At 39.1% G+C, this 13,657-nt stretch overlaps 2 protein-coding genes across 8 annotated transcripts in view; both read left to right on the top strand.

The window, feature by feature from the left end:
- Positions 1–13,657, top strand: part of BRF1 (BRF1 general transcription factor IIIB subunit) — a 230,619-nt gene that overhangs the window by 160,885 nt on the left and 56,077 nt on the right. For all 7 annotated transcript variants that reach the window (XR_013346443.1, XM_077819492.1, XM_077819489.1 and 4 more), the window contains 4 exons: positions 6,925–6,986; positions 9,921–10,002; positions 10,103–10,158; positions 12,189–12,445. Coding sequence is in view for 6 of the 7 variants with exons in the window: in XM_077819492.1 (XP_077675618.1) it covers positions 6,925–6,986; positions 9,921–10,002; positions 10,103–10,158; positions 12,189–12,445 (457 nt within the window). In the remaining variant the exon portion in view is untranslated. The remainder of the gene's footprint in view (positions 1–6,924; positions 6,987–9,920; positions 10,003–10,102; positions 10,159–12,188; positions 12,446–13,657) is intronic.
- The window catches only part of ZBTB1 (zinc finger and BTB domain containing 1), a 300,777-nt gene that overhangs the window by 278,302 nt on the left and 8,818 nt on the right, over positions 1–13,657 (top strand). The gene's annotated exons all lie outside the window — the stretch shown is intronic.

The following is a 13,657-nucleotide window of genomic DNA, read 5'->3' as shown; positions in this document are numbered from 1 at the left end:
TGCCTTGCAAAATTATCAAGAAAAGTTGTCAGCCCGTTAAAAATCAGCTAGCCCAACTTTACCATAAACAGCAACATGCTCCTTCTCGTCCAGTCAGACTGCGTGCACATACCTTGTTTTGATTTGGGCTTATTCTCACATGTCCCTACCCTAGGATTTTCTCATATGCACTCTTTACACCATACTTACTCTTGTACTTCATAGCTTTCTGTTCCAAACCAGGTAGCTACACCCACTCTGTCGTCCATGCACTGTTCAACCCACAAGCTTAATCACGGTTCTATTCACCCACCCTCCATCATCCGTCTCTTCCCCTAGCCCCCATCATAAATTCCCTTCCCCTCCAAATTGCTTCTCATCCCACATCAATTAATCCAGTCTTTTTCACAGCAATTCATCGGTTCCCGTTTTCTTTCCCCCTTTCCTTCCAGATTCATCAGTTGTCATCCCTGCTCTAAGCTATTCTCTCGCCAGTGGCTCTTTAAAGCTCTAGAAGTTGCCTTAGCATCACTACCCCGTTTGGCCACAAGCCTTCCGATGCTGATGGGTTCTTTGGTTCTCTTGCAGGGTGCTTTACTTGCTACTGTGATGTTTGATCCCTCTATCCGATATTTCAGTTTATGTTGGTGTTTGTTCTCCAATTACTTTGTTTGGTATTTATCTAGTTTTCATGAAAATGCCTGTTGTGAGTAAGCATGTTGTTTTTGTCCTATTATACATAAAGTATTTCTAATGCATTGAGAGCCTGATCACTAATGCAATGTTGCATGAATTAAGTTTTTTGTGCTAAAGTGCTTTAATTCTATGACTACTATAAAGCCACGTGACTGAGGATGTATTTTACAGTATAGTACAAGAGAATCAAGTTGCCTTCCACTCTAGAAGCCTCAGAGGATTTCCTGAGAACCACTCAGTCTTCATTGTTGTCAGTAAGGAAATCCTCTTATCTGGACCGTGCAATAAATTGTTTTCCTCCTATACTAGAAAGAGGAAAAAATGCTCTTAACCTTTGTCTTTTTACTGTAGTTTTTTGTATATCCAATAACTGTATTCTTGGCTAATAAAAAATCACCTATGAAGGTGCTGTATGACTTTTTTAGTAAGTGGTTTGTTGTGCATTTATTATTTGTGGGTAACGGTAAATAATCCTAAAGATTTACAAACATAATCCAGTATGTCTATATTTATAACCCTCATGTCTGTCAAAGTAGGTTGGAGGGACCATAAAGGCTGTTGACAAAACTTTATGTTCTGGGAACTGGGTGGGTAACTGTCAGTTTCAAGTTTCAGAACAGTAATTGATTCAGAGCCATGATTGAAAGCTGTGGAAGTGGTGATCTCCCTTCTGGTTGCACTAGACATTAGGCAGGGAGAGGAAGAGTTCTGCTTGTGCTGTTTTCCTGTTTACTGTAAATACAGACTTTCTGTAGCTTAAAAAATAATAAACTGGTTTTTTTAAACTTAGAACTCTGTTTTTATCTGTACCCTGCAGTGTTTTCCCTTAAAAGAAGAATTCTCAAACTTGTAAGAACCAGATCAAATCACATCATTGCTTTTAACTCACTTCTGAAGATCTGGGACCAGATGTTGCTCACATCTGTCGTTACCAAAAAAAAAAAAAAATTATTTCAACTATTTTTATTAAAGGAGAAAATTATCATGTAGAGGTTCGTTTTGAGTAGTTCAGCATTGGAGAAAAATCTTTCCTGACATTTAAAAAAAGGGGGAAGGGGCAAACAAGTTTCTGTGCCCTAGAGCAAGCAGCATAACACACAACAGATGAATCATAGAATATCAGGGTTGGAAGGGACCTCAGGAGGTCATCTTGTCCAACCCCCTGCTCAGAGCAGGACCAATCTCCAATTTTTGCCCCAGTTCCCTAAATGGCCCCCCTCAAGGATTGAACTCACAACCCTGGGTTTAGCAGGGCAATGCTCAAACCACTGAGCTATCCCTCCGCCTGTTTACAGCTTTTAGGATCTACTGGTGTTTAGGGGATTGCGATGGAATTTTTGTAGCAGAATAGCTATTCTCTGTTTTGAAGTTACGATTAATAATGGTATTTTGTAACAAAAGACTTTATTTAAGGAGAATGTAAAGCTAGGAATTTGAATGTGCCTCCTATTCTGAATAATTCTTTGCATTTAATGAATGCCTACCAAATTGGCAGGAGAGGGACTATTGGTAGGCAGAGAGGGTATCCTCCATTTATTCCCTGTACTGCTGTTACACAGCATAAAGTAATGCTTCTTGTAGATAACTTGCTTCCAGAGTCTTCTCTGCAATTTACCAGTTGTCAAATGAGTTTTCTGTCGCTGTCACTAATTGAACGAATGAAAACAACTGGCATCTACTTCTGTAACAAGTTTATATTGAAAACGACAACATGAATTTGTACCTAGTGCCTGAAATTTTATCATTCTCAGTCTGGCAAATTAGGATTCTGTAAGGAAATGGACACCAACTGTGTGGTGACTTACCACATTTCTAAGGGCTCGTCTACACATACAGTGCTGCAGCGGCACCAATCCAGTGTGCCGCTGTAAAGCTTAGTGAAGATGCTGTCTATGCTGACAGGAGAGCGTCTCCCACCGGCATAGGTACTCCGCTTCCCCAAGAGGCTATATCGACGGGAGAAGCCCCCCTGTTGACATAGAGTGGTCTAAACCAGGGATTTGGTCCGTATAACTGCGTTGCTCAGGAATGTGGATTTTCCACACCCCTGAGCGACGTAGTTATACTGACATAAGTCTGGAGTGTAGACCAAGTCTCAGGCAGAACTATGTCAATGGGAGGGCTTCTCTCATTGACATAGCTGCTGCCTCTTGGGAAGATGGAGTACAGTAACTACTCACTTATCGTCATCCCAGTTAATGTTGTTACATTAGTTTATACCAGCGTCATGAATATTGTGAAGAGGTTGCAACAGAAAAATTTTATTTTCTGGTTATTGTTGGATGGTTCTGTATTGCTGTCCTCCCTACCCTTTGATATCATATTGGGGAGTAGGGATAAAAAGTTGATAAATTTTGAGGGAGTGCCCAGTATGGTTAACGAAGTGATGTGGCTCAGACATTATAGTAGATTTTGCTCTTGATGGATCAAACTCCTACTGACTTGCAAAGGAATTGCTCTGAGAGCAGAATTGGGCCTACATTATTGTGAATAAGGAGTTTAGTGACATTTGTAGGCAAGATAGCTATAAATACATAAGGAGCAAGAGAAAGTCAAAGAAAAGTCTAGGCCCTTTACTTAGGGGGGAAGAAGAGCTAATAATAGATGATGTCAAGAAAACTAAGGCATTTAATGCTTATTTTGCTTCAGTATTCTCTAAAAAGATGACTTATGACCACATTCTTAGCACAATTAATATTAACAACAAGGGGGAAGGAATGCAAGCCAAAATAGAGAAATAATAGGTTAAAATATTTAGATAAGTTAGATGTATTCGGTTAGGAAATTAATCCTGTAGTACTTAAGAAACAAGCTGAAGGAATGTCAGAACTGTTAGTAATTATCTTCAAGAATTCATGGAGGATGGTGAGGTCCTAGAGGACTGGAGAAGAACAACCATATTACCTATCTTTAAAAATGGGAACAACGAGGGCCCAGGGAATTATAGACCAGTCGGCCTAATTTTGCTGCCTGGAAAGATATTGGAACAAACTTACATATTTTATAAGTACCTGATGGAGAATAGGGTTATAAGGAATAGCTTGCATGGATTTGTCAAGAGCAAATTATACCAAAGCAACCTAATTTCCTTCTTTTACAGGGTAGCTGGCTTAGTGGTTGAGGGGGAAGCTATAGACATGATACATCTTGAGGAAGGCTTTTGACACAGTCCCACATGACATTCTCATAAGCAAATTAGGGAAATGTGGTCTAGATGAAATTACTGGAAAGTGGGTGCACAACTAGTTGAAAGACTATACTTAGAGTAGCTATCAGTGATTTGCTGTCAAACTGGGGAGCATATCTACTGGCATCAGTACATAGTGGGTTAGTCTTGGATGCGGCACTGTTCAATGTTTTCCTTCATGATTTAGATAATGGAGTGGACAGTGTGCTTGTAAAATCTGCAGATAGTACCAAGCTGGGAGGAGTTTCAAGCACTTTGGAGGACACGATTAGAATTCAAAATGACCTTGACAAATAAGAGAATTGGTCTGAATTCAGCAAGATGAAATTCAATAAAGACAAATGCAAAGTACTTCACTTAGGAAGGAAAAATCAAATGCACAACTACAAAATGAGGAATAACTGGCTAGGTGATAGTACTGCTGAAGAGAATCTGGGGGTTATAGTGGATCACAATTTGAATATAAATCAACAATTTGATGCATTTGCAAAAAAGGCAAATATCATTCTGGGGTGTATTACCAGGAGTGTGGTATGTAAGACATGGGAGGTAATTGTTCCCCCCTGCTTGGCACTGGTGAGGCCTCAGCTGGAGTACTCTGTTTAGTTCTAGGACATCTTTAAGAAAGATGTGAACACATTGGGGAGAGAGTCCAGAGGAGAGAACAACGATACAAAGTTTAGAAAACCTGACCTATGAGGAAAGGTTAAAAAAACTGGGCATGTTTAGTCTTGAGAAAAGAAGACTGAGGGGGGAACTTGTGAAGTCTTCAAATATGTTAAGGACCATTATAAAGATGACTTGGATCAATTGTTTTCCACTGAAGGTAGGACAACAAGTGATGGGCTTAATCTGTAGCAAGGGAGATTTAGGATAGAGGTTAAGAAAAACTTCCTAACTCTGTGGGTAGTTAAGCTCTGGAATAGGCTTCCCAAGGAGACTGGCCCATCATTGGAGATTTCTGAGAACAGCTTAGACAAACAGCTGTCAAGGATTGTCTAGGTTTAGGTGATCCTGCCTCAGTGCAGGGGGCTGGACTAGATAATCTTTTAACATCCCTTCCAACCGTACGTTTCTGTGATTCTGCAGCTGAAATTTCACTCTTGTACTATGATGCAGTGAACTGGCGAAAAGCAGGTTTATACATGTTAGTATGGAATAATTTAAAATATTGTTTTTAAATATTTTTAAAGCTGTGGTGTCAAACTTTCACATGTTGAGACCTATGACCTTTGCAGCATTTGCTGAATTTATCATAAAGTTCAAAGCCACAACATTATAGTGGCAAGAAACCTTTTTTGAGGCATTTCCAGTCATTGTATTTACATAACATCTGCAGCATAAAGTTTTCATTTATGAGGCTGTCTCAGAAGAAAGTTAGAGCACAAAGTTATGAGATTGCTTGGGATGGCAACAATTTCCAAATCACTATTATTAATTGAGGGAAAAACTCTCTTCATATAGGGTTTAAATGAAGGAGGAAACACCTGATTTTGGTTATTTAGGGTAGTATTTTCAAATAAGCATAAAAGTGTTAAGGGCCCAACTCATTTTGAAAGTCTATGGGAGTTGGGCATGCGGCTTCCATATACCAATTTGAAAACCTCACCCTTCATCAATTTACAATTGTCCATTTGCTTTGGGCTCCTGTCACTGATTTCATGTAGTACAAGTGGCCAGTTTAGTTTTTTTTTTTTTTTTTTTTTTCTATTCAGGGGATTCTTTGTCTCTTTCTGGAACACTGATGATTCCTACCCTTGTTTGTTTTAACTGTTTCGTTCCCCACAACTCTCAAGGCCCTGTATTGTGATAACCTACCATCTCATCAAAGAGAACTGCCTGGAACTTTCATCAAAACCCATCAGCCACCCTTCCGTCTAGTACTGATGTTCATTCTCTACACTTCTCAATACCCGGAGGTCTGGGAGTTCGAGATCAGTCTAGGGAGTCAAACTCAAGTGTTTGACCACACTGGCCCTCAACATTTTGTTTTATATTTTGCTGCTGCAAGCTGTCTCTCAGAATGATAAAACTGTCTGTCTGATTTTCCACACAGTACATTGGAAACTAGTCAAATAATCAGTTGCCCATAGTTGATTAAACTTGGGGGGATGATCTTCCTTCTCCAGCATAATCCTTGAGCACATAACATTCCACTTTTTCTCTGCAGAGTGTTTTATAATGATCTGCCCCTGCAAATTCTGTCATTCCTAGTTTAGGAATCTGTTTTGTCTAGTTGTTCTGGTTAATGGATATAATAAAAGTGTGGTTATGTTTTCAAAAGATGTCAATAAAAATAAGAGCCTAAGCAAAAGTACAAATAAATTTGTAGTGCATGCTCTATAGTGGAGACCTGATAATATTGGCACTTAATTAGTTCTTTCTATTCATAGATCTCAAAGTGCTTTCCAAAGGTGGGTAAACTTTATAATCCCCATTTAACAGATGGGAAAACTAATGCACCTAAGTTTACATGTCACACACAAGGTTATATGGTGGGTGAGTTAGTGCCAGGAATAAAACCCTAGTGTGGCTCCCAGCCTGGTGCCCTATTCACTAGACCACGTTGCCTCTTTGATAACAGAAAATATTTTCTTAATCATAACTTGCAGAGGATTCATGGCCCATTTGACTGTGATGGAGAAATTCCTGTGATGACAAGAGAAAAATCAAATCATCTGACTCCAGTGATTTCATCAACTTAATAGCAAACATCTGTTGCTGCTGCAAATTTTTTAAAAAAAGTCTACTGAAAATTACTGTAATATTTTTAGCTCTTCTCTGTGAAGCAATTAGTAGAGAAAGGGCTAGATTGGAGCGCATAGTCAGAATTCATTAACTGTGGTGACAATTTGTGCGCACACACAATGAAAACAATAGGAAAGTGTGGTACATCTCTTCTGTAAAGGAGGCGGGGTGTAATCCTCTGAAAGGTGATTATTTGTTAACAAACCAATTATAACCAATACTATACTTCTGATACAATTAAAAGCAGAACTTGAATTGGAGTGGACGTTCAATGAATATGCATCTTAACTAAAATTTATATTGCTTTTATTTAGGTGAAAATACAGGAGATGGTGAACTAGATCTTAGTGGAATTGATGACACTGAAATAGATAGGGTAAGAGAGATTTTTATTCTATCTATCTACAGTCTCATCTTAGAAGAAAAATATTTTCTTATGTGGTTTATCTTCCCGTGCCCCAACCTCCCACTTTGATGGAATTTGGTTATAATGCATATAGACGGTCAGGAGTTAATGCCCATGATTATGGGAATCTGGTACCAAAACTAATGCATGTGGCCAATCTGTTACACTCTAGCTCATTCCCTGTAAGATATTACAAAATCGTAGTATGTTGTTACTGCTGCCATTTCTCATCATGTTGGAGTAATTGTTATTGGAAATGTATTTTATTTTAGAGAGGAAGGACCTTAAGTTTTATTTAGTATTAAATGCATCACGTAGTTACTCGCTGAAGATATGTTCAAGGTGTGGTGCTATCCTGGAAAGAGACTGTAAAATGGTGTTCTGGGCTCTCAATGATTTCCATAACCCTTACTCGGCTTATTTTATTTGCCTGTATGACAGTAAAGTGTAGCAGAGCTGGGTGAATAACTGATTTTTTGGTTAGCTGTTAGTTCCAGAAAACTGGGGGGGGGGAAACTTTGTTTTGGGTTAAAGTGAAGCCAATTTTTAAAAAATTTGTGACTAGTCACAACATTCAGAAATATTTTGTTTTGGATCAACCGAAACATTTTGTTTTGATTTTTGGCATTGTAAACATTTTAAAAATAAAAGCAAAGGAAATGAAGTAGAGGAGGGGTTGTGGTACCGCCACCCCTTTTAAAGCCAGTAGCCCAGTGAGTAGGGTGTCTACATGAGGGTCAAGAGACCTGGGTTCCAGTCTCTGCTCCCGAGTGGGTATTCAAACCTAGGTCTGCTGCAAAGATATAGTGTATTCTGGGTTGGGGGTCTTTCAGTCTCTCCTGTTGGAGCTGTTCCACTTTGTATAAACAATTAAATATTCATTGGGGCAGGGCCTTGTACCTAGATCTCTCCTCTCCCAGGAGAGTGCCCTGGTTACTGAGCTATAGAGTCTCTCGCACGCTCTCTGGCCCAGACAAGTCAAATATTTCATACAAAGTGAAACAGCTTCAGCAGGAAAGATTGTGAGCCCCATCCCACAATTGTTAGTAACATGGTAGTGAGGGCACTCACCTGGGAGTAGGGAGGCCTGGGTTCAAATTCCTACTCCAGAGCAGGAATTCAAAATGGGTCTCCCCCATCCCAGATGAGTGCTCTAACCTCTGGGCTATTGGGCATGACCACCTCCTCAGTTTTGTGAATGGTGCCTAACTCGCCTTGTGAATCTTGCCTGAAAAACCAAAATGGTCCATTTTGATAATGTGAAAAAGGAGCTGTTTTGATATTCATTTTCACTAAAACACTTTGCCAGTATCGACATGAATTCATGAAATGTTTCAGGTGACCCAAATCTGCGTTTTTTGGGACAGGGGAGAGACGGCAAAAGTTTGGGCCAAAAATTTTCTCCCAGCTTTAGGCCCAGGGTAGGGATGCCCTTGTGTAAGGTGCTGTACAAACAGTGAAAGAGTTCTGGCCTCACAGCTTAAACATACAAGATACACAAATGGTGGCTGAAAGGGAAACAAAAGCACTGAAGTGACGTGCTCAAGGTCACACAGCAGGTCGGTGCCTGAATCCAGGTCTCCTGACTCCCAGGCTGGTGCCCTCTCCACTAGACCATACTAAGCTTACAAATAAAAGTTGCAGTTTAAAAAAAAAAAACCAAAAACCCAGTGCTATAAATTCCTCTTCGTGTCCTGAAATAACTGAAAACAATGGGGTTGCATACATGTAGCTGAGAATATAATCTGATCTTTAGAATCTTTATTTTTGGTGATGGATGATCAGGAAAGAGCCCCGCTTGACTTTCAGCACCCAGGCTGAGTCTCCCAAGCAGGCAGTTAGGAAGAATATGGAGAGGAGTGAATGTGCTATGGAAGTAACAGAAACCGTAAATACAAAACCCTTCCATGCCCATTTCAGTTACTCATCAGAATAGATCCATAATTTAAACAGAAGCTGGGAAGGAACAAACCCATCTTCTCTTCCTGCTAGACTATGCAGTGAAGCCATAACTCTGATGCAAGCGGGGTGAATAGTTCAGCTATGAGTGAGTGTGTGTTCATTATTATGACCCAAATTTAATACACACAAATGAAACAGAGAAAATATTGGCTAGGTAAACTGGTATTAGAACAAATGTTTTTTTTTCCAAGTTTGTCCCAATGTGAAAGACGACTCCTTGCATCAGTTTCATTAAAGTTGAATTATTTTTCTCATAAACTACTTGAGTGTATATTTTATTTTGAAGAAAATCTGAAATGGTAAAAGACATAAAATGCTAGAGAATCAAGCTGTTTGTTATTAGTTTTAAGTGCTAATAACTTACAATGCTTGGCTCTACTGTTTTAATGAATCCACAAAATACTTTTTTAAAAAATGTTCTTAAACAGATGATTGGTAATGGTTTGCAGTTTCTCCTCAGAGCTCTGCTAATGTTCCTCATTCCCAACCTGCAATCAGGAACCAGTGTTACACAAAGACTAGTTGTGCTGAACCTAATATTGGATTGGCATTGTAATCTGTATAACCGAAAGCTAGGATGAGATTCATAATGCCACTTTAATATTGCAGTTTCTGGACCACATTCTGGTCTGTCCCCCTGCCCTACACAACTCCAGAGACTTGAGCTAAACTGAATGAGTAGAACTGAAAATATAATTTGGATGAACTCAGATCTCCGAAGTGGAAGGACTAAAATACTAACTTACTGTGCTAGCTAGTGTTTGTCGCTTCTTTCTTTACTATCCCATTATTGCCCCTTGAACAAACTTTCCTTCATTAATCTAGTTCTAAAAATAAGGTGAATGTGAATTGCTCTTACCTGTATTTTTTTTTTTTACTATATTTTTGCCTACAATTTTCAGGTTAGTAACTGAAAAGAAATGAACTTTATTTTGTTTTTAGTATATACTTGATGAAACGGAAGCTCAAATAAAAGCAGAACTGTGGATGAAAGAAAATGCGGATTATTTAAAGGAACAAAAGGGTAAGAAGCATAATAACTGAAATGCTCTCTCTGGTCACATGTCTCAAAAAGCAATCTGATACCTGTCCTTCCTACTGGCTATCTTTTTGTCATCTTTCAGAGAAAGAAGCAAGAATAGCAAAAGAGAAGGAGCTTGGGATTTATAAGGAACACAAGGTATACAACTTAAATATTCCGCTTGTGCTTAACAGTGTCCATTTGCAAATTTACTGGAAACTCCTCTTACAGTGGTTTAGAAGATGCTGAGGGCAATCCAAGCAATAATTCAGTTCAGCTTTTTCTCATACCCCTAAATGTTAATGAAACTGTGCTGCAGCACTGCTTTTCAGATGGTGACTGTAACGTTTTCCTGCCTGAGTATTGTTTGCTTCTCTAGCCCAATACTCTACTTTACAGTCCCCCTGAACTCTCTTAGGTAGGGAACTTGTGTGCATTGCAGTTGTGGCCATTTTTCTTGCATGGAATGGTCAGTTGCATTTATGATTGCTATCGTTGGTGATTACTTTGTTTAAAAACTATTCTTAAAATGTTCCTGATTTTTTGAAAAGGCATTCATGTTGTATTTGTTCTGAGTTTGCTACAACTGCAGCACTTTTGTATATTGTTGCAGTAATGGTTTCTGGAAGAAGAGGTGAACAAATCTCCATTACAGCAACTTGAAGGAATGTCATTGTTCTACCTTTCATAAAGCATGTGACATTTATGTTAACAAGTGGCTTGTCCTCTCTGAGTTTAGCAGTTTAAAGCAGTCTAATTGGCCACATAGTCACAATTTACAGCATTAGTATTTTGTGTAATTGACCAAGTGACAAGGCAGTCTGTGCATAATTTTCCCCATGCAGCTAAAATCTACATTAGTTTTTGGTGTGTGTTTTCCGTTAGTCTTTTTTTAACACACCAATGAAAAAGACACCGTTTCCCATTGTCCCCACCCCCAAGATACTTAAACAATGAAAAGTAAACCAGACAATGAAAGACTGTTTGATGCTTGAGAGTTTCTCATTCAGGCTACATTCATACAAATGGCATTGCACTAGTCATTTTCAAAACTGTGCATAATCCTCTGGCACAGAAACAGCCCAAACACCCACCTTTTTGTTCTGATAAGGTTGAGTTTTTCTCTGACTCTCTTCTGTTGCTGACAACTTCAGGCCAGAACTTGATTAACAAAGTGCCTGGGATTTTCAAGGTAGCATTTGACCCATGAAAGTAAATAGAACAGCTATGATGCATTCAAAAATAATACACCTGCTGATTTAGATGTTAAACTTTTCTGAGAAGGAAAGCGTTGGGCAAGACATGAAAGTTATTCCCTACTCTTTTAGAATGGGGACATGGGACCTCTCTTCACCTGAACAGTTGCCAGATAGAGGCAGAAAGATCTTCGAGTGTAACATCTCAACCTCTAGTTCTGGGTTGCCGTGTCAGTCAAAGACTTTGACTTGCAACTTTTTGACCCACACAAGAGTGCCTCCAACTGAACATCACTGTAGTGCTTAGCATCTAACTGGAACCTGTAATTGCTCAGAGGCCAGCATTAATGCCAATCCATTTACCCACTGATCGCCAACTCTGTAGTCCAGTTGGCTTTCTTCACTGAATCATGGAGCAAGAGTCCTATGGTAATTTTGATCGTCACTTTGCAGAAATTAACTATAGGGAGAGTTGTAACCCAATATGGGTCTAGTTTTAAACAAATATTTTGGGAGAAATATATATTTACTTTTTGGCTAATTTTATAAAATTTTATGGGAGCCCCTCTCCTCTCATTGGAACAACCCTGCCCCCCTGTAGATGACATTTGAGAAAGAGGCTATGTTTCTCTTTGGCAACAACGCAGAATGTTACTAATGGGTTAATTTAGTAGATCAATTGTAATGACATGTGGTGGCATTTGGCAAAAGATACAAAAGCGAACACCTTGTCTCTGGAAAAAGTGACATGGACTCTACAATGTCCTCAAATGGCCAGAATCTCCATTTTACAGCTGGTACCAGTCCTGGCACCTGCAGCAGTACAATACCCTGAACACCATACTGGGACATGGGCTTGGTACTGACCCCAGGTGAACCGTGCTGCCTACTGGGTCATCTAACACCAGAGTCAGCAGCACTGCAGATCACCTTTCTGTTCTGCTAAAACTATTTTGATTGTATCTAAATCACTAATTTTATATTTTAATTAAGCCAAAGAAGTCCGCAAAAAAGCGGGAGCCAATTCAAGCCAGCACAGCAGGAGAGGCAATTGAAAAAATGTTGGAACAGAAGAAAATCTCAAGTAAAATTAATTATAATGTGCTAAAGGACCTGAACAGCAAAGGAAGTAGCACACCAAAGAAAGAGGACGACAGCACTGATGACAGCAGCAACACCAAGAAGCTGTCAAGAAGAAAATCTACTGCCAGTAGGAATATAGCCAGCACTGTAAACAGTATGGGGAAAAGGTATTGCCATTGTTCATTTATATCTCTTAGAGGCTGTCTATGCAACTTTCTGTACAGACAGTGTAGATATTGTAACGCTTGTTTGAGACTAAAGTAACGTTAGGGCTCTGACTTTATTTATTTTTCATGCAATGCCACAATGAAACCATATTTGCAGACCACATATCAGCTGACAGCTTCTGTGTGGATTAACCATCATAGTGTGAAAGAATCAATCAGAATTCACATATGAATCTTTCAGCCACAGACATCTATTCTTAATGTAATTCTGACATTTCTTGTCCTTCCTTTCTAAGTTGGTTTCTTCATCGTCACAGACATGACACTCAAATGCTGAAGTTTTGGCTTTTCCACTTGATATGAAAAAATAGATAGTATCCATCTGTTATGGCAGCTAGCTTGTTTGATTAGCTTTTATTTTAGTTTTATTCCAAGCTTTTGTTGTTAATTGATGACACAAATATAAAGCTTCACAGTAAATATGCATGTCAGTTTTCTGGTCTGGCCTTGCAAATGTTTAAGGCTGTGATGAAAAGTCCTATTTTATTGAGTAAAATAATCAAACTTGTTGGATAGAAGTAAAGTATACGAAGAAACTGGTGTGTGCTATCTGCAATATTCAACTGTTTAATTAGTCTGCTTCAGATAATCATTTGAACTGCTTCTATGCATAAGTTTCAGAGGAGCAGCCGTGTGAGTCTGTATTCGCAAAAAGAAAACAAGTACTTGTGGCACCTTAGAGACTAACCAATTTATTGGAGCATAAGCTTCCGATGAAGCGAGCTGTAGCTCACAAAAGCTTATGCTCAAATAAATTTGTTAGTCTCTAAGGTGCCACAAGTACTCCTTTTCTTCTATCCATAGTCATTTCTAATTTGTCTCATATATTTCTATGGTTCCTAAAAGATGTTCTGCCTACAAAGAACATAGTCTAAGTTTAGGCATAACATTACAATTGATAACAAAATGTGGAGGGTAGCGGAAACAAAGATTGTGAATGAGCTACTAGGGTGGTGTGTGTTTGTTTGTTTGTGTATTGTTGGTGAAGACAAGCTCAAAGGTGTGAGTTGAATGAGGGAGTTGATCCCTGGTGGCAGGCTCAGCTAGGAGGAGTGAGAAGGAAGCAACAGCACAGTCCTCAATATGGAGGATGAAGTCCCCCAGGGTTGAGGGTAGGACATTAGGAGGAGAAAGAAGTGAGAGTGCCAGGAA

The sequence above is a fragment of the Eretmochelys imbricata genome, chromosome 6 (assembly GCF_965152235.1).
Source record: "Eretmochelys imbricata isolate rEreImb1 chromosome 6, rEreImb1.hap1, whole genome shotgun sequence".
NCBI classification, from domain to species: domain Eukaryota; kingdom Metazoa; phylum Chordata; order Testudines; family Cheloniidae; genus Eretmochelys; species Eretmochelys imbricata.
The sequence above is the reverse complement of the archived record's forward strand: the minus strand, read 5'-3'. Positions and strand labels throughout refer to the sequence as shown.